Genomic DNA, 20739 nt, shown 5'->3' on the forward strand with positions numbered 1-20739 from the left:
ACATTCAATAGATTTCAATATGTTCTTATAACACGTGCTCTTTGCATAATATCACACTGCGAATTAAATATTGTACATGACACATCCTTTGACGATGCAGATTTTTCTAGAATGTAAGTCAAGTTATTCAATGGAAATATTCAGTTATAAGAAACTTCTATTCGTAATGCACGAATGCATTCTCGAGAAACGTGTCGCATTTGCTTTGAGGTCAAGAAACTGCGAAAAATTAGGAAAAGACATGAGGCGACTAAAAGGTGGCGAAAGCTAGCATTCTTTGCCTCATTACGAGAATATTTGAGCGAAACTAGTAAACACTAGTAACATCACTTTTACTTTCAAATTTAAAATCTTGTGTTTTCCATTAATCTCAAAATTATTATATTATTTCTAGTTTTATTAAGTATTATACTAATTGTAAGTCCGTTTATATAATTTTTTATATAAAGAATGCGCGGATAACTGTTGCCTAAAATTTTTTTAGAAGAATGCGAACAAGTGCCTATATAGATGTGTTACTTAAAATTTTCCTAATTTAAGAGAAGATATTAGATTTCATTTAGATTTCATTTTTGGCTTAAAATAAAACTTATAGTGCGTAAATTACGAACATGCAAGTTTCCAAATGAATTCAATTGAGTTTCTAATGAATGAAATTATCGTTCCAGAGAAAAAGTCGATAAATATGTTTTTTATATGGGTAAAAATTAAAATTTCTATAAGAGTGAAAATTAAAATGGTAACTCGATCCGTCTGAAAGCTTGCATATTCGTAATCTTCATAATTATATTTTAAGCGTAATTTTATTTTAAGTCAAAAAATGAAATCTAATATCTTCCTTAAATTAGGAAAATTTTGGGTAACACATTTATATAGGCACTTGTTCTTTTCTGATTTAAGTACGCTTTAAATATAAGCACAATCAATCCCCATACTAAAAAATATATTTTTATTAAAGAAATTTATATATTTTATATACATTTATATAAAAATGTATATAATTTATATATTTTTATTAAAGAAATATTTTTTCGTATTTTATACGTACATAAAAATGCACTCGATTTTATTATTGACATTATTGAGATTAATTACATAACGCATTCCATCGGAGAACAAACGATATAGCAAATATAGTACACATCAGTATAAGATATTTATATGTACAGATCATATTTCAGAATATGGATCATTATTGTGAAACGATTCCCTGTAGAGAATAAAAATATTCTCAATAATCTTCTCCTTAACATTTTAACCTGTTTCAATTTATTGTACAAAAAAAGATACTTATATGATCATTAATATCAGCTTATTGTGTAAAAAATGAAAACTCATATGATCATTAATATCTTGAACTATAATTAATTACAATTACTTACTGTGAAATATAATTCGATATACCTCTTCGATTTTGTTCCCATATTCAAATGAATATAAAAAAACATTAATCTTACTCAATCTAACTATAAAACTTTCCGTTCGCGAGCGATAGAAAAATGCGTGATCTGATACGGTATACCTTCAAGTATTTATATTATAGTAGACTTTGTCACAAGAAAAAATCGCGATTATCACGCCATTATGTAAATATATGTAAAATAATGAATTTTCTTCCATAATAGCAATAGTACATATTGTATATAAACAGTATCCTTTCCATTTTTAAGTAAAAAACAAATTTATATTTATTTAAATTTTGCATTATAGTTATTTATAAATAGAGGAATAATTTATTTCTTCATATCTTCTTGATAAACCTTATAATTAATTAATATTTTTATGGAAAAATGTTTTTTTTACATAAAGGAAATGAAATTAAACGAATAAAATATTTATACATCGTGTTTTTATAGCATAAAAGTTAAGTACAAATATGTAACATATGCTCCTGGATTTAAGATGTAAACTATTAAATTTCAGTTTTATAAAAATCTAATGCGAACTAGTTGATATATTGTAACACTATCACGTTTTGCACGCTAGATAAGTCTATCTATATCGGCGTAATGATTATATTAAATATTGCATTTATAAACAGATAGAATCTGAAAAAGAAAATTTAATTTAATTTGCTTGTTTAATGCGACGGGTGTAATAAATGTTTCGCTTAAGAATTCGCTTAAGCAATACATTCCTCATAAGCAAATCATAAAAGCCTGTTAAGAGTAATAGATATGCTATATACACTCTCTTATCTGTTTAAAAGGTCGCATAAGAGAAAGTGTTTCATTTGTATTCATTTTTTGCATTATTTCTTTTGCATACGGTAGTCATTATCAATAATCGAATATTCTGAGAATCTTTTTCAAATATTCAAATTAGAATGATTGAGCAAAAATGATCTTTTTAATTAATACCTTTGCAAATTAATCTGTATTATACGAGGGGTAAACCGCTGAGGGCATTGCGGTGTACAGATTTGAGGCATTACTGGGCATTGCTTGGGCATTACTTGGGCATTATTAGGTTTTATTGAAGTATTAATGCGTATTATGGACGTTATTAAAGTATTATTAAGTCTTTTCTTCCAAATAATAATTTTAAATTTATTAAAATTTAAATTATTAAATTTTAAAAATTTAGCAGTAATGCCCAGGAATTGGGCATTAGTAGGCATTAGTGTACATAATTTTGATCAGCGGTTTACCCCTCGGTATTATATATTAGTTTTATATCATATTTAATTTATATAATTATGAATTTTTACAAATATATATATACATACATACACACACACACACACACACACACACACACACACACACACACACACACACACACACACACATATATATATTAAATATTTAATAAAATATTTAATACAATAATCAATAGTTCTTTTATATCTTCACAAGAAATATTGACGTATTAGTGAAAAATTACTGAAAAATTAACTCTGCATGAAAGTTAATTTTTAGCAAAAAGCATATAAAATATGGATAAAATATCGTAGAATAACTTCATATTGAATACAACCAATATAAATATATTCAATTCTCATACATATCATTATCATTGTTGCAATATTACTCGCATTATCATAAAGTGAATGACCCTGGCAATCGCAAGGAAATGGAACGTTTGAAGATTGCAACACATTATTTTTTCCTTTCTCGAATGGTATTGACATGTTACATTTAGTTCGATAAGAAAACATATTAAAACGACATGATAGCTACGTAAACATCATAATTAATGAACAATGAATTATTCCGGCAATATATAGTACATTATATCATTTTCATTTATTATTCTTATTTTTAAAGATAAGTATAACATAGAGTTCTATAATATTTAAATTTAAGATATAGATATAAGATTATATATTTTACCTAATTACCTAATTATGTTTAGAATGATTTTTTATTTCCTAATTCTATAAAATTAAAAAATATGTAAAATAAATTTTTCACTAATCTTTCATTAATTTATCAATGCTTCAATGAGAATATAACCAATCATTTTGTCATTATTCATTATCGTATCATTCATTTAGAAAATTAATTTTTAAAAAATTATAACTAGAAATAAAATCAATCGTTTTAGGATACATTACTTTTATGAATAATTATTAATTATGCACTTCTCATTAATTATTATGTAAATATCTCTTCTTATTGACTTATTGACATGATGATGAGAGAATCAAATAACAAGTAAAGTTAACAATTTAATCTTTTGTACGATGGCGTGCGTATAAAATGCGTGAATAATGAATAGGCAAAACCTTGTATGTATATAATTATATAATTATATGATTATATATAATAATAGATTATTGAAATGAAATCAATTTTTTAATGGGATGGATAATAGTAATCTTACCTGTTAAATAATCATACGTTACTTTTTTGCGGTTGCAGAGTATTACAAATGTGATGAAAGACACCTCGTACCTAACCAGATGGGGACTCAACATGTTGATCCGTCGAACGGACACCCATCCTCTGGTTGAAATGACTGCACGCGAGTTCATGTTCGGCTATCAATCGGCCCTCGTTACCCTCGGCAATCATGTGATGCCTACTTGGATCAAATTCGATAAGCTGGGATTAATCGATAGAGTAAGAAATAGCGACGAGTTTTTCAATACGCGTGATCTAATATGAGCCGTGATAGCTTTAAAAAAAAAAAAAAAATATATATATATATATGTAATTAATAAAACTAGTTAAATTTAGGATTGATTTGTTTATTCCAATTAATTAAAAAATTTTGGCTTTGTACGGTTTATTTTTTAAATTGATTTTATTATTTTAGTAATTTCTACAAAATGCAAGATTTTTAATAATATAGAGTTTGCGTTTATGCCCTGCGCTTTATAGATGTACGATTTTGACGGTGATTTTGAGACCATTTACACGGGAGAGACCGATCTCCGAATGGCAGGCTTGATTGATAAATACAACGGAGACGTCAATCTACCGCAATGGACCGGAAAATGCGCAAATGTGAATGGTGCTAGCGATGGCGTCAAATTTCCAAGCTACATTGAACCGAACGATACGCTCCTCTTCTTTCGCAAGAGCTTGTGCCGTAGCGAACGATTGGTAATTTTGATTATTGCAATCATTTCGACGAAATGATTAACTCGTTCAACTAAAAATCTTGCACCGAGTCATGCGTGTGCCAATATTCTGTTATTAACTTTCTTCACTTATATAGCGTATAAACTCATAAATTGCTCTTACGAAATTCGCGGGGTATCCCTTAAGCAATTTGGTGTATTTCGACGCAAAAATTTCATATTTTTTCACTTACAACGTTAAATTTCTTCTATAACTGCCTCGAATTAAAATTCCAGTCAATAATATAAACTGACATTTATAATTGACATAAAATCTTTAATTATTAATCGCTTATAAGTTAAAAATTATTGAATATCACGATACATATAATTGTGCTAAATTAAAATTGAATCCTTATATCTTTATCACAGAATATACCTGTAAATTTTGTATCACAACTTTTAAATATTCTGTATATACATAATATTTAATAATATAATAGGGATTTAAAGAATTTCCTTTCTAATATAATGATATCTCTCAAGAATAAATATCTCTTCTTTCCAAAGGTACGAATCGGAGAGAAGCAAATAAAGGGTTTGCATACATATCAATATGCATTTCTAGAAAATGAATTGGACAACGGAGCAGTAAATCCAGAAAATAAATGCTTCTGCCGCCAAGGGCATTGTTTGAAATCCGGCTTAATTGATGTGACCGATTGTTATTATGGTAAGATATTCCTACATTAATTAATCGTTTTGCTAGATTACTTCTATGTAAGTTGAAAGTAATAATAATTATTCTCGAAACGTTAATATAGATTTGTTTCAACACGGATTTTTGGTGAACAAATTAGTACATTTAGTATTTTTTACCATTTAATATTTATTACTTTTGATCTATAATATAATTTATAAAATGTATTCACTATTATAAACATTTATTATATTTATTATATTATACTAAACACGATTCTCAACCGGCTATCATGTATGAAAGAATGAATTTTCCAATCTGCATCGCAAAATCTATGACCTATTGCGTACTCTGTATAATCGTACCATCCAATTTTTTTTTATTGATATCGTGTTGTAAGATTTTTATTTCCATTGTATTGCAAAAAAATCGGCAGTTTCGATTAGCAACGCATGCAAATTGAATAGGATAAAAAAAATAGAAGAAAAAAATTGCTCACACCTTTTTCTTTCTGACGATAAGTAGCGCGCAAATCGATTAGCGGTGATTGATTTGTTTTTTTTTGTGCTCCTAAGCAGATCTAGAACATTCGACCCGAGTCTTCGAGATTAATGCGATGCAGCGCGATTTCTTCATCGACACGGTACATTATGTACCGATAAAATGCATCGAACGATCGAACATTAGCGATATAGCAGACAACATTCATGATAGTACAAAATATGTCATGTACGATTACGACATAATGACCGAGAAGTTGTTCCCGTTGAGTGATGAACGACGCAAAACACTTACGAGAATAGCAAATGTGTTAACGTATCGTGTCGTGTTCTGACGATTTTATCATCGGAAATGCTACATTTTTGTCAGATTTATCACCCACTGACTTCAAATCAATATTAAAAAAATTGTTTTAATATCTGCTGATTTCAAATTATGCATATCGGACATTAAAATATGAATAAGAAATATGAAGAAAGAAAAAGAACTGATGGTTACATTAATACAAATGCAAATTATATGTTATATATAAATTTTAGTTCATAAATATTATTCATTATTTAGTCTATTTATTATAATTATATTTTATGGTGTATTTTCATATATATCTCGTGCTAAATTATTCATATTAAAATATTACAAAAAAAAACTGAAAAATATAAATTGCACGAGAGACATTTTTCATATTCTTATTTTCGAATTTAATTTAATTCTTTATTTTCTTCTATCAAGTGGAACAAGATTGCATAGATATCTAAATGATACTATAAGTACAAATATTATGCATTTTGTGTTGCAGGATTTCCTATCGCCCTATCATATCCACATTTCTATAAAAGCGACCCATCATTGTTGGAGGCTGTCGAAGGATTACAACCTGTAAAGGATTTACATGAATCCTACTTCTTTATTCAGCCAAAATCCGGGTTACCCGTGGACTTAGCATTCCGATTCCAAATCAATATGGCTCTACAAGATATCGGACACATGGCTAGGGTGGAGAAATTCAGTGACCTAACTCTTCCATTACTATGGTTTGAAATCGTAAGTAAAAATTATAGTAAAAAACTAAAATATACTCAATTAAAAAAATAAGAACATTTTTTTTGTAATATTTTTCTCTAAAAAAAGCATAGTCAAAAGGTTGATTTAGAGATACTTCTACTTTTTTATATTACATCTACTTTTTTTAAATGAATCAGTAAAAATTTGATTAAAACAATAAAATAAGATTTATTGATTATAACAATGGCAAGATTTGATAGAAAATCAATGAATAGTTCGCTAATTTTATTGAAATACTCATCAATTGACTCACTATTGAAATACTCATTAATCTTTAGTGAAAACTATTTTGCTTCTTCGTCTTATTGATTGATTATGGCATAAGATTTTATTGGAAAATCAGCCATTAACTGATTCTTAGTGTTTTCAATGCTATATTTGTAATTGAAACCACTGCTTAAATAATAATACATAATGATTCTAATTTAAGAGAGTGTATTCTTTTGTATTATAACTATTATATCTATTATCTTATTCATAGCAAGTCAAAATATTAGCATGCAAAATATTTCATCATTTTGTTCGATTGATCGTTGAATGATATGCACGTAAACATTCTAATAAAATTTTTTTCTTTTTAGGGAATGTATGAATTACCGACCGAGATGCGTTTGCGTTTCTGGTTTTATTTAAATGCCTTGCCAATTATGGAAGAAGTAGCTTTGTATTTGATGTTTTTATCTGGCGTGATACTACTCGTTTGGTGCGTAATAAGGATAGTATCTTATCAGGTAAACAGATCGCCGGAGGAGGGATTGGAAATAGAAACCAAAATGAAACGAAAACGCGCCGAGAAGGATAAAGGTGTCGATCAAAAGACCAGAGAGGCAGATGCCTATAGTTCGCTCCTGATACTCGGTGACGCAAATTTGACATCAGTATAATAAATCAGTGCTTTAACGCATAACGCATGAACAAGCAAAACATTATTGTTTTCAATAGCTTTTTGGCTCAATTTAGAATTTTTTTATTAGTTAGATAGATTAGACTAGATTTTTTATTAGCTAGAATTGTTTTATTAGTTAGATAAATGTTAAAATTTTGTGGATGATTTCGATAAAAAGATTAAGATGTTATAACTCTTTCTCTTCGAAAAAGAATGCAAATTCAATCTAGATCTATAGAAGACATCTCACATGAAAATTAGCGTAATAAGACCCTGAAAAATACCTGATGTAGTTCATTGCCTAGCATGTCATTGCATTTTTCACTTGCATTTAACTGCGCATATTTGCATTAACATAAATGAGATTTTAGATATAATAAAATAATATAATAAAGGTATTATTTTGTATAAAATAATATATAAAGTATTGTTTTGTTATATATATTATGCACAGTATATATACTGTTACATACATATGCGCACACACATGCATGTTATACTAGTATATGCTGTACTCAAGTACACAATCATTCAACGGATAATATCAGGGTATTAGTCATAAAATTCATTAAATTTAATTAATTCCGATTAAATCGTGAATTTATAGATATTTTTAGTTTTCGACTTTTGATATTGTAAATAATTACAATCACACATTTTCCAACTATTTTCCGGTATTTCATATCTTAATAGCAATATTATATGTTTATTCAGTAATGAATAGAGCTATTTTCTTGATAATTATTTGATATAATGAGATTTCCCATATATTAAATGATGCAAATAATGCTGCATTGTATTAAAATGTGTTTTATCTGTTACAGAGATCTCATTTATAAAAAATTAATTTTCTCAAGTTTTCAAAAAAAAAAATATGTGCTTAATTTTTAATTCTTTAATAAAAAAAAATGAATTAAAATGATTCGTCTTGTAATAAGATTTCACTGATTCAATGTGCCAATATGTCATATGCCAATAATATCATCTCAATCAATATAATTTAATAAAAGTGTAATTTTCCCGGGAAATAGTGATCAAATTAGTTATCGCGTTAAAAATATCATGTGTAAAAAATAATTAAGATAAGAAAAAACATTATTAACACACACATTACAATAAAAATTAATAAGATTATGAAGTAAAAACAAAAAATATCGCGTTAAACTGTACACTATAATTTATAATTGGTTATTGTGTGTATTGATTTATATTATTGCGAAAATGCTTATACTTTCTTATTTTGTGTTTTTATTTGTTATGTTTTGTATAAGTAAATTAAGTTATTTTAGATAAAATGAAATAATTATTAAAGAATTAATTTGGAACAATTGAAATTCTCTATATAAATTTCTTTTAAAGAATTTTCTGAAATTTTTCAAGGATTACAACACAAATTCTTGTATATTCATGTTATGTCAATGGCGCTTCATTATCACTAAACTTCAATTGCTGTAACCACGGTCTTACATACAGGTCTGGAAACTCCGGTGGTGGGGGAGGTCTCACTTAGTGTGTCCGTTTTTCGGGAGTTCACAGCTTGCCTGCTAGGTTCGCTGCGATCTAGAAGTTGCATTTAGACGTATGTTAGAGAGAGAACGACTACTGCCGTCTATCTCTGTCTCTCTCGCTCGTATTGCGACTTCTAGTCGAAAAACGGACACACTAAGTGAGACCTCCCCCACCACTAAAAAAGGCCTGAGTTTCCAGACCTGTATATAAGACCGTGGCTGTAACATAACATGCTAGCAGTCATGTCTGTGATAGTTTTATTTCGCTCTTTTGTTTCATTTTCAAACAGTATTTTTTTAAATACATAGAAATGATGTAGAAGAGTTTGCTACATCAATTTAGATTAAATATATTAATGCATTTTTATTGCCAATTTCATCAAATTTATATCTCCGTTAACAGATTTAAATTAACGATCCCTCTCATATCTATCTTTAGAAATGAAAATAATGTAATTTAAATTTTTTTCTTTGGCGAATATTAACGAGATAAATTGTTTTTATTATTATTGTAAAAATTGTTTTTAATATTATTATAAATTTAAGAGATTTATCTCTTTTAGAAAAAAAATGGATAAAATTGGCTATCATTTTTTACATATAGTTGAACATGTATACATATATATAACACATCATGGTAATTATAATATGGTAATTATAATATAATATGGTAATTATAATATTTGAAATGAGAAATTGTGTAAATTAGTTTTTCAGCATCCATTTATACATTCAAATTAATTAATTTTTTTCTATTCCAAATTCATATTCACAAGAAAAAAGTTTACATGATTTCTCAATGTTACGTACTCAATATGATTATAGTAAAAAAACCAACCTAACTTTTCTATATATTTCTAATTTCTTTTTATTTTAGAAAAAAAATTCATTTTTTTGTTTAACTTGTCAATTTATCGAATAATATATAGTAAAATTTTAAAATAAAATAAAATATTACAGTAATATTAAGTAATCTATATTACTAATATATTACTATACATTTATATAGGCTGTACTTATGTAGCTTTTTTTACCTCACATCGCTTTTTTGTGTAAATATGTATATAATTAATGAATTATTAATATGGGATGTGCACTGTAATGTTATATCTATTGTCTGAGCATTTGCATGTATTTTAATTTTATAAAGTTTATAAAAAAATATGATCTTTTTATACATATGTAGAAAGGTATATGATCTTTTTACACATGTATATTTACTCTTTTTATTATTATAAAATTTAAGAAAAATTTCGATATTATGCATTTTTAGAAAAATAGCAATAATAATTTTATATATAGAATATAAGTGAAAAAAAAGATATATATATATATATATATATATATATATATATATATATATATAAAATGGCTCAATGAGAAATATTTTTCTCTAGAAATTCTTGCCTGATTTACACAAATATTAAAAATATATAGAATTAATATATTAACTATAAATAAAAAAAAATATGTGCTCACTTTTATATTTCTATATTTAGGTGTAAACATATGTTAAAATTGACAAATTATAATTAAAATAAAATATCTGTAAACAGTTTCAATTATTGCAACTGTACATCATAAATATATATTTAATTATTTAACATTTTGTAGATATATATTCTGAAATTTATTCAAAATAAAATTTATCTCGATTTATCAAATTATGGTTCTTTGGCGATACGTAACAGTCGCATAATACTCTGTAATAATTATATTTAATTAATCGATTATTTTATCAATCGAATTTCCATGATAAAATTTCCATAACAAAATTCTTATGATGCGTCTATATTACTCATCATAATTATTAAGTTGTGCTAATTAAATGCAATTCGAATGCTGATTGATTGTCACGTTTTTTAGTTAATGCAAATGTAATAACTTCACGAAATAAAGCGAATCATATTTATTTCAAATATAAATATATTATTTAGTTATCTAATATACACATATTGATCATAATTGTATTTCGTATTGCAATAGTATGATTATTTAATTAATTACTTTCTATTATTATTTGTGCTATTACTCGATTTACTTTTTAACGATGCGCATCTGTCCACATAATATATACGTGAAATTATTTTTAAATTATCGATAATATTTAGAAAACATTAGTTCACTTGAAATATATATTATAATTCTACTGTAATAATTATTTGATTATCTTTTTAAATCAAATTTGATGCTTAGATTTTTTCCCGAATAATTTTTGCGCGACACGTCTATTGTATCGCTCATGACTACCAACATGAAAATGTGATATATCGAATGTGACGCAAACACGATTCCCGCGTTTTCGGCCTCTGTAATACAAATGTCGATAACTTCACGAAGTAAAGCAGATCGTATTTATTTTGAATATAATTATATTATTCAGATATCTCTAATACATATATTGATCATAGATGTGATTTCATATTGTAATAGTATGATTAATTCAATTATTTCTTATTATTATTTATGCCATTCATTGCCTCGACTTACCTCTTAATTATGCACATCCGTTCACGAAATACGTCATATAAAATTATTATACGTAAAATTATTTTCCGCACGTAAACTATCGATGATATCCGGAAAATATTAATCCGTTTCAACTCGCAACACAAAGTACATCAAAATTTCACCGTAATAATTATTCGATTACGTTTTTAAATCAAATTTCCGTATAGATTTTTCCCGAACGATTTTTCGTGCGCGTCTATTACTGTTCACTCTTACCAACATGAAGTCGTGATGTATCAAATGTGACGTAACATTGATCGATTCCCGCGTTTTTTTGAATAATACAAATGTCAATAACTTTACGAAGTAAAAAGGATCATGTATTTATTTCGAAAAAGTTTTCGTTACTTTTATATTGCTTACCTAACAATAAATAGAAATACGTTAGATATAAAATAAAAAATCTTTCAAGATTGGTTCATAAAGCTTACAACAAAATTATGTATTCCTTCTTTATCTGTAAAATAGAAACGATGTTATTTATGTTTATTAAAATTTCTAATATCTAGGGCATTGTATAGTCAAATATAAATTTTAGAAATTATCTTACCAAATATTTTTTTTCTTAACATACTGTAGTGCATTTCTCTGCAAGTTTTTGAGAATGTTGCTCTATCTGGGAGACGTTCCGATGGATAATATTTCATCAGATACGATTTTAAAATTTCTGCTGTTTTAAATTGCATAACTCTATCCGCAGGTACTTTCAGTCTATTATTACTTTTATCTTTTTCGTGCTGTTTTAAATTAAATAAATGAGCAGTTTTTTCTTTCTTCTTTAATTCTACATTAACTTCTTCTTCCAAGTGCTTCCTCGTTTTATTTTTTTCCGTCGATAAATCATCATTTATTGTATTAGTGGTATCTTCTTCCAAATGCTTTCTCGTTTTATTATTTTCGGGCATCAATAAATCATCATTTATAGTATTAATATTTATAGCTGCATTTCTTTCCTTAACTATTTCTGTATCAAACTCGTCATCTAAAATCTTTTTATCGATAGTTTTATTAGATACGTAATTATTAGTTTCATCATTGCATTCATTATGTACAATTTTTCTTTTCTTAGCAGATTTTATATCATCCTCATGGTGTTCTATGACTTCGTAGTCTCTTTTATTTTTATTCTTAATCTCATTTTTGCTTTTAATATATCCAGCACTGTCAACTTTTGACTCTGTATCGAGAAAAATATCTTCTTTTTCATCTGTAGTTTTTTTTGATACTGATCGTGCTGATGCTAAAATTTGTTCATAAACTGTTTTACCCGGTTTGTTTACTTTATCTGTTTTACTCCTGCGAACTTTAGGTTTAGAGGAACTTGTATTAGATTTTGATTTAGAAGAACTTGTACTAAAGTTGGATGTGTTATCATCATAAATTTTTCGTGCACAGACAAAATCATTTGACATTTGCATTAATGGCGTTTCGCTTTTACATGTATTTTTTTGCGCACTATTAAAATTAATAATAGATGTTTCATTTTTAATTTGCTTTATTTTGACATTTTTAACACATAATTTTTTCAACGAAATCTTTTCATTTTTGTCTGATGTAAATGTTTGTAGCTTTTCCTCATTTAAAACCTCTAATGCAGTTTTAAAGACAGAAGGGAAAATTGGTTTACTACATTCGTTTGACAAGCAAGTGTTCTCGTTAAATTCGGTTTTAGTTATATTAGATTCTTGTTCCTTAAATGTATCTATATTGTTAGAATTATTAAATTCTATGTCATGACATTCTATTTTACTATAATCACGTATTTTTTCGTAGATAGTATTATCATTAGTACATTTTCGTATCGATGAAATCTGTATGGAAAAAAATATTGTATATATGAAGATTTTATGATATATATATATATATATATATATATATATATATATATATATATATATAGTAAATATTACATATCTTACCAATTTAGACATATCAAGCTTGTACTTATTTGGTACTTTAGTGCTGGAAAATATTTCGTATTCTATGTTATTAGTCATATCATGAATATCCTTCTCTTGAAGTTGTTTATTATTTTTTGAAGAATATTGATAATTCTCAAGTAATGCTACTTTCAATTCATTATAAAAGTGTTCCCGCACCTAAAAATAATGAAAAAATAATAATAAGAAGAAGAAGAATCATGTGAAAAAGTACTGAAAATGTAAAATATAATTATGCATGATTTCTTACTTGAACGGTTAAGCCTTTTATTTTTTTATCTGTACTATCAGCTGCACGGACATGCGCTATTTTTGCGTATTCAATGTTTTCTCGCTTTATCTAAAGGAAGAGAAAAATAGAAATAAAAATGTGAAAAAATATAAAACTATAAAATATAAAAATATACAACAAACTTACCTTGTCCTCTTTAGATGCACTACGTCGAAGTGCAAATTGTTTCATAATAAGTTCTTTTCTCTCTCGCTTTTCAACAGCTATAATCTTCTCTCTTGATTCTCCTGACTCATCGAACTCATCACTATTATGCAATTGTATACATTTTTATATGTGAGCAAATTTTATAACATTAAAAGAATTATATTTGCTAAATATAATTTGTTAAATTAATTTTTCACATACTTTTCGTTGTCGTTGTAGTTTATTTGTGTTACACTGCCTATATTATTTCGGAATTTTTTAGTTGTGCTCTGATACATTTCAAACTCAGCAATTCTCGCTTGCACTTCGTCTTTGTTTTTACATATGTCACATCTGTTTCTGCAAGGCGGAGGAGAATCCCCGAAATACTTGGAAAATACTGCGTGCCGGCATCTGTAAGATAATAAAATATATAACTATTACCAATATATTTAAAATTTTTAAGCATTCTTTAAATATTTATATCATAAGTTTTACTGCTATAATGTTAAAATATTATATCCTAATTATATCCTATATTATATCCTAATATATTCTTTATTCCAAAAAAGATTGCAAGATTTGAAAATGTATAATATTTAAAAAATATCTTTAAATATTCTCTTTTATTCTTAACAATTAATTTTCATTTATATTATAGTATAGTATATTATATTATAGTTAGTTAGTATAGTATATTATAGTTCGTACTTTGTCTCTAAACAGTATGCAACACTTTTTTCGAAATCTTGCCACTTAATTTTTGCAAGTTCTGAATTTTTATGTGCAATTTCCTCCTTGATAAGAAATGAAATAGGTCCATATTCTTCATTACTAAAATAAACTCTGCAAAATGCTGGATTGCCATCTCTGCCAGCTCTTCCTGATTCTTGATAATATGCTGCAATATTCTTTGGTACTGTCCAATGAATTACAAATCTATACAAATTTACATAATAAAGATATTATTTTTTTTTATTAGGTTGATCAAAGATGCTATAATAATTTACCTAACAGATCCTTTGTCAACACCCATTCCAAAGCTGCATGTTGCTGTGATGACAGATACTTCACCTGTCGTCCATTTATTTTGTACTTCATTACGTTCCTGAGCTTTCAAGCCTATTTAAGTATTAAAATAAAATAATATTGATCTTGTGAATTTCATCACCAACATGCTACAAAAATCATACATACTCCCATGATATGCCAGTGTTGTAATGCCAGCAAGAGTCAATTTATGTGCAACAATTTCAGTTGTTTCCTTTTTTCTACAATAAATGATACCACAATTTCTTTTATGCTAAAAATATTATGTTCATGAAAAATCTATAATGTTATTCTTAATAATTCATAGAATACCATAATACAATTTAACTCACCATGGGAATAGAATTATCTGAAGGTCCTAATGCATCTAAAATAAAGTTTTTCAGATGTACAAATGGTTTATCTAATGTTTCTAGAAACCACACATCATAATACAGATTGGGACGAAATACTGGCTGAGAGAAAATCAATGCATCTTTCATATGCAAACTTTGGAGAATATCATCCTTTACCTGTAACAGTATTCAATGTATAATTATATGTAGTATATAATATAATCTATATAAATGTACATTTTAATTGTTTTTAAATACTTGTTTTGCAGCAGTTGCTGTTAATGCAATCATAGGTATTTTGGGGCACAATTTCTTGAACGTTCCCAATTGCCTATAAGTTGGCCTAAAATCATGACCCCATTCACTTAAGCAATGAGCTTCATCAATAACAAAATAAGAGAGTGCTTTCTTCTTGCACAATTTAGTTACAATTTCCTAAAAATTAAATATATATTACAATAAAAATTAAGTATATATATAAACTAAAATTTTTATATTTTATTTTAAACTATTTTTTAAAATAATTTAAAATTGTTTCCATTCTGGAATGTAAAATAAAATAAAAATAATAGCAAAAATGAATCATTTTTTTATATTCTGTTTGTTGTATTGAGAAAAAATTCACGAATACAAATAACTTTAATAATTATGTATGAGAACTACAAGATACAATACCTGAAAATGCTTTTGTGCTCCCATTTCTGGAGTGACATATAATAATTTGATTTTAGGAGAATTTGACATAAGATCTTCCATTATTGTATTTCTTTCTTTGCTTGATGTAGTGGAATTCAAAGAACAAGCATTTATTTTTTTAGATATTAAGAAATCTATTTGATTCTAGAAATATAAATTAAATCAATATATTTTTATTGCTACACAATACCTCTTTTCCTAGATTCTTATATATAGAAAAATATAATATACAAAATTCAAATATACAAAAAAATATGTACCTTCATCAAAGCTAGAAGTGGTGAAAAGACAATCGCAACTTTTTGTTCTCTCATTATTGCTGGTAACTGAAAACAGAGAGACTTTCCAGAACCAGTTGGCATACACACGAATACATCTCGTTTTCCTAAAATTATCAAACATATATGATTATTTTCTGCGAATCTGATAAATATATTCATTGAAAAAAAAAATTATAGATTTTTTCAAGAGAAGGAAGTACATATTGCAGATGTACTGACAAAATCAGTAATCCGAGTATGAAAAAGATTAATTTTCCATAAAAACCTTTGTGAATTGCAGTGGTGGCTTGTTTTTGAATGTCATTTTTAAAACTGTCATAACCGAATTTTGATTTTAAAACGCTCTGCAACATTCTACATATATATATTTATCGCGTGCGTTGTACGTTTTTTTAATAATGAAGCCAATAAAACAAACAGTGACACTTGCTACTTTTCATGTGTCAGATACAATTGTTATTTTGTGCAATGGCTTTATAAAATAAGCTTGATATTCATATCATTCACACACACTATATAATAGTATCTGCAACACACTGTCATACGAAAGGAAAGGTTATATGTTATTCATTCATATGTACAAAATGAATGTATACATGTATGAATGATTTATTAGTATCAGCAGAGAGAAGACTGAGAGGTGTCACGACCTGCTTTTAGGTGATTCCTGAAAGCGATACTCCCTCTATGGACATTGAAAACGTGGACATGAACTACAAAGCCAATGTCCACGAATGTTCTCAGAGGGTAACATATATGTCTCTCTGATAATATAAATAATATAAATAAAAATATAAATAATTTAATTAATAATAATTTATTATATAAAAATGTTAGTATGTTTTCTCTTTTCACGCTATTATTTATTTATTTATTTATGTGTCTTCTTTTTCTTCTCAACATCATTTATTTATTTATTTATTTAGCTCGCTATAAGTCAGTCTTTTGAAATGCAAAACTAAATATTATAAAATTTGACTTCGGGAAAGCGTAAAACAATCGAATAAATTCAAATCATTAGCATAACAAAAGGTTCCGTGATACATCAATCGTTTAATAATTAATTTAAAATAAAATATATCTCTATAATTTAAAATTCCGCGGGTATATATAGTACGTAAAATATTTCGGCAGAGAATTATCAATAATATCATGTTTGGCCTTGGCGACGTATAGCAAGCGCGCTATACATGTCACGACTTTGTCATCATTCGCACGGTGACACTCGAATAATAAAGTAGTAGTGTGCGAAACGCTTCGTATATTATGAAATTCTTTTTCCAACTCGATCGTGACTAATATTGCAACATAATTCGTTATAATTATTATAATTAACAAGTATCTTTTGATTAAATTTTTCTAAAAAGCAAGTATAAATTAATTATTAATTAAACAATAGTTATATCACGATTTTTCATTACTTTAATTTTTGATCTTACGAGATTTGTATTTTATGTATATATACTATATATACATATATCAACAGTACTAGTGCTATTCGTTCTGCTTATTACTGCTATATTATTAATTTTAATCTCGTATAAATGTTGCTCTTATGATATAACAAAGTGCGAATTTCATATGATTATTCCGCGATCGAGAATAGCATGCAAAATGTCCCACATATTAGACTATGGTAATTAATCGTATTCTACTAATCGTAATTAATCGTATTTATATACGCGGACGAGTGCCACTAGAAAATAGTGAAGAATATATACAAGGGAGAAAAAAAAAGATCTGGAAAAGCATTGGGCAACGTACGAAACACACACACACACATATGCGGTAAGTAATTTTATTATTTATCATATTTATATATTATTTTCACACATAATAAACATTGTTTGTTCTTTTTTCATTGTCTGGACAGTGATTCATTCTAAATTATCATGCAATATAACGTATATATAATATATAAGACACATATAATATATATAACATACATTCCACATTTTAATTTCAAACATTTAAAATTATAAAATAAAATAAAATATTTTTATACGAGATACACGAAAACTTTATGGATATATTAACATTTAATAGATACATTAATACGTTATAAAATATGTTTTATAATATATTTATTTAGATATTTTATATATAAGAATTAGATTTTTTATTCATTACACTTTTTAAAAGTTATACTCGAGAACAATTTTTTCGATAATTGTGCAATTGATGATATTAAATATCTGTTCAATGGACAAATAAAAATATAAATAGGGCGTAATAATTAGTTTCTCAAAATCATTTATTTTGAACACTTTGCTTTATATAAAGGGGATCTGTAAAAGTATTGTTTGTTTGCATGCTTAATTTGTGCTTGGCGTTTATATTTATAACAAATAATCAGAGGAAGTTCTCGAAATTGTAATTAATATTACTGCGAGTCATTTTCCTCTTTCTCTCTTTCTCTTTCTTAAAAAAAAAAAATTATTTAGATGTCTTATTTATATAATAATCATAATATGTAGATATTATACAATATATATGTAAATATTATACAAAAAAAATATTAACTTGATTAAATATGCTTATTTCGTTTTTGTTTTCAGTCTGACAGTCAAATCGCAAAGTCGAGATTAATATAAAGATTCGTGATACATCAATCAAAGTATAGTAAATTAATCAATAATTTAAAATACTTCTCTAAATTAATTTAATATTTCGCGCTTATATGCATGCTATATATAAAATATTTTTGCAACAAATTAATAATAATACCGCGTCCGATCTTTGCAGCATATAACGCATTAATATTTACATGTTTTAGTTATATTATCATTCGCGAAATGAATTCGAACAAAATAGTGATGCGAGAAGCTTCATCAAATTCCTTTTCTAAACGCGATTGATTTGAGAAGTATATTAAGAAATAATTTGATATGATTATTACTTAATTTTATATATAATAAATAATACGCAAAATTGTGTCGCGACGATAGATCTTAAAATGCATATTTAGCGATGTGTACAATTTAATCAAAAATCAAAGTGATAGAAATCTAAGATAATAAATAATCATTTCGTTGCAATTTTTACGGACAATAATTATTATTTTAATGCTTAGAGTCACAAATATATTTCATCCGTGTTACTTTATCGTTCTACTTGACAATATAAATATAATTTGGATTATGAGAGAACACGAAGTAAAACAATCGAATTATAGATGCAAATAATTAACATAACGGCTCCGTGATAAATCGTTTAATAAATAATCAATTTTACTCAATAAATTAAAATACTTGTATAATTTAATATTCCGCGTTAATGCAAATTTTATAATATATAAAATATTTCGGCAACGAATTATCGATAATACGGTGTTCGACTTTAGCAATATAAAATATAAACAGTAGCGCGCTACATTACGGCTTTGTCATCATTCGCAAGGTGACTCTCGAGTAATAAAGTAGTGATGAGAAACGCTTCGTATATTGTAATTTTTGTACTAAACACGATAACGATTAGTATCGAAACATAATTTGCTATAAATATTAATAAGTATTAATTAATTAAAAATTAATTAACGACATAAAACTGTATCCCAACGATAAATCTTTATCGAATCGCATTCATTCACTAGTGCGAATAAAAATTGAAACAGGGGATACATAAAAGGGCATAAGAGAATTAATTATGTTATGACCTTTCAATCATATTGATGCTTATTATAATGATATTTCCTTAACAATATTAGAATTAAATATATTTCGACCAATGCTTTAAATATTCTCAATCCTTGTTAATTAAACAATATACAATTTAATCGAGAATCGATAAAATGATAAGAATACAAAATATTAAATAATCACTTCGATCATTATGATCTTTACGGACAATAATTATTATTTTAATACTTAGAGTCAAATATATTTCACCCATGTTACTTTATCGTACTACTTGACAATCTAAATGTAATTTGCATTATGAGAAAACACGAAGTAAAACAATCGAATTACAGATGCAAATAATTAACGTAACGAAATGCTCCGTGATAAATTGTTTAATTAATAATCAATAAATTAAAGTATTTCTGTTATTTAATATTTCGCGTTAGTGTATATTTTATAATATATAAAATATTTCAACGAATTGTCGATAACACGGTGTTCGACTTTGGCAATATAAAATATAAATAGTAGCACACTATACGTTACGGCTTTGTCATCATTTGCACGATGACTCTCGAGTAATAAAGTAGTGAGAAACGCTTTGTATATTGTAATTTTTGTACTAAACACGATTACAATTAGTATCGAAACATAATTTGCTATAAATATTAATAATTAAAAATTAATTAACTTTTGATAAACGACATGAAACTGTATC

General features: G+C 26.5%; 2 protein-coding genes across 5 annotated transcripts in view; one reads left to right on the top strand and one right to left on the bottom strand.

Moving 5' to 3' along the window:
* LOC145973045 (scavenger receptor class B member 1) overlaps window positions 1–11578 on the top strand; it is a 40349-nt gene extending 28771 nt beyond the window's left edge. For all 4 annotated transcript variants that reach the window (XM_083102188.1, XM_083102189.1, XM_083102187.1 and 1 more), the window contains 5 exons: window positions 3867–4067; window positions 4329–4553; window positions 5081–5243; window positions 6511–6755; window positions 7358–11578. In XM_083102188.1, the coding sequence (XP_082958314.1) occupies window positions 3867–4067; window positions 4329–4553; window positions 5081–5243; window positions 6511–6755; window positions 7358–7660 (1137 nt within the window). In that variant the 3' untranslated portion in view covers window positions 7661–11578. The remainder of the gene's footprint in view (window positions 1–3866; window positions 4068–4328; window positions 4554–5080; window positions 5244–6510; window positions 6756–7357) is intronic.
* Window positions 11579–11990: 412 nt separating this feature from the next.
* On the bottom strand, window positions 11991–16962 carry LOC145973044 (ATP-dependent DNA helicase Q5). The gene is made up of 14 exons (XM_083102186.1): window positions 16667–16962; window positions 16381–16505; window positions 16100–16264; window positions 15683–15859; window positions 15422–15601; window positions 15237–15342; window positions 15050–15161; window positions 14751–14978; window positions 14262–14453; window positions 14040–14160; window positions 13872–13961; window positions 13601–13780; window positions 12232–13492; window positions 11991–12138 (listed from the first exon to the last, which is right to left on the bottom strand). Exons 1-14 carry the CDS (start codon window positions 16752–16754, stop codon window positions 12089–12091), a joined length of 3075 nt encoding a protein of 1024 aa, XP_082958312.1. The 5' UTR covers window positions 16755–16962; the 3' UTR covers window positions 11991–12088.
* Between the last annotated feature and the right edge of the window lie 3777 nt (window positions 16963–20739).

Source organism: Camponotus vicinus, unplaced genomic scaffold (assembly GCF_025532165.1).
Source record: "Camponotus vicinus isolate PSW18456_S1 unplaced genomic scaffold, iyCamVici1.0 SCAF_6, whole genome shotgun sequence".
NCBI classification, from domain to species: domain Eukaryota; kingdom Metazoa; phylum Arthropoda; class Insecta; order Hymenoptera; family Formicidae; genus Camponotus; species Camponotus vicinus.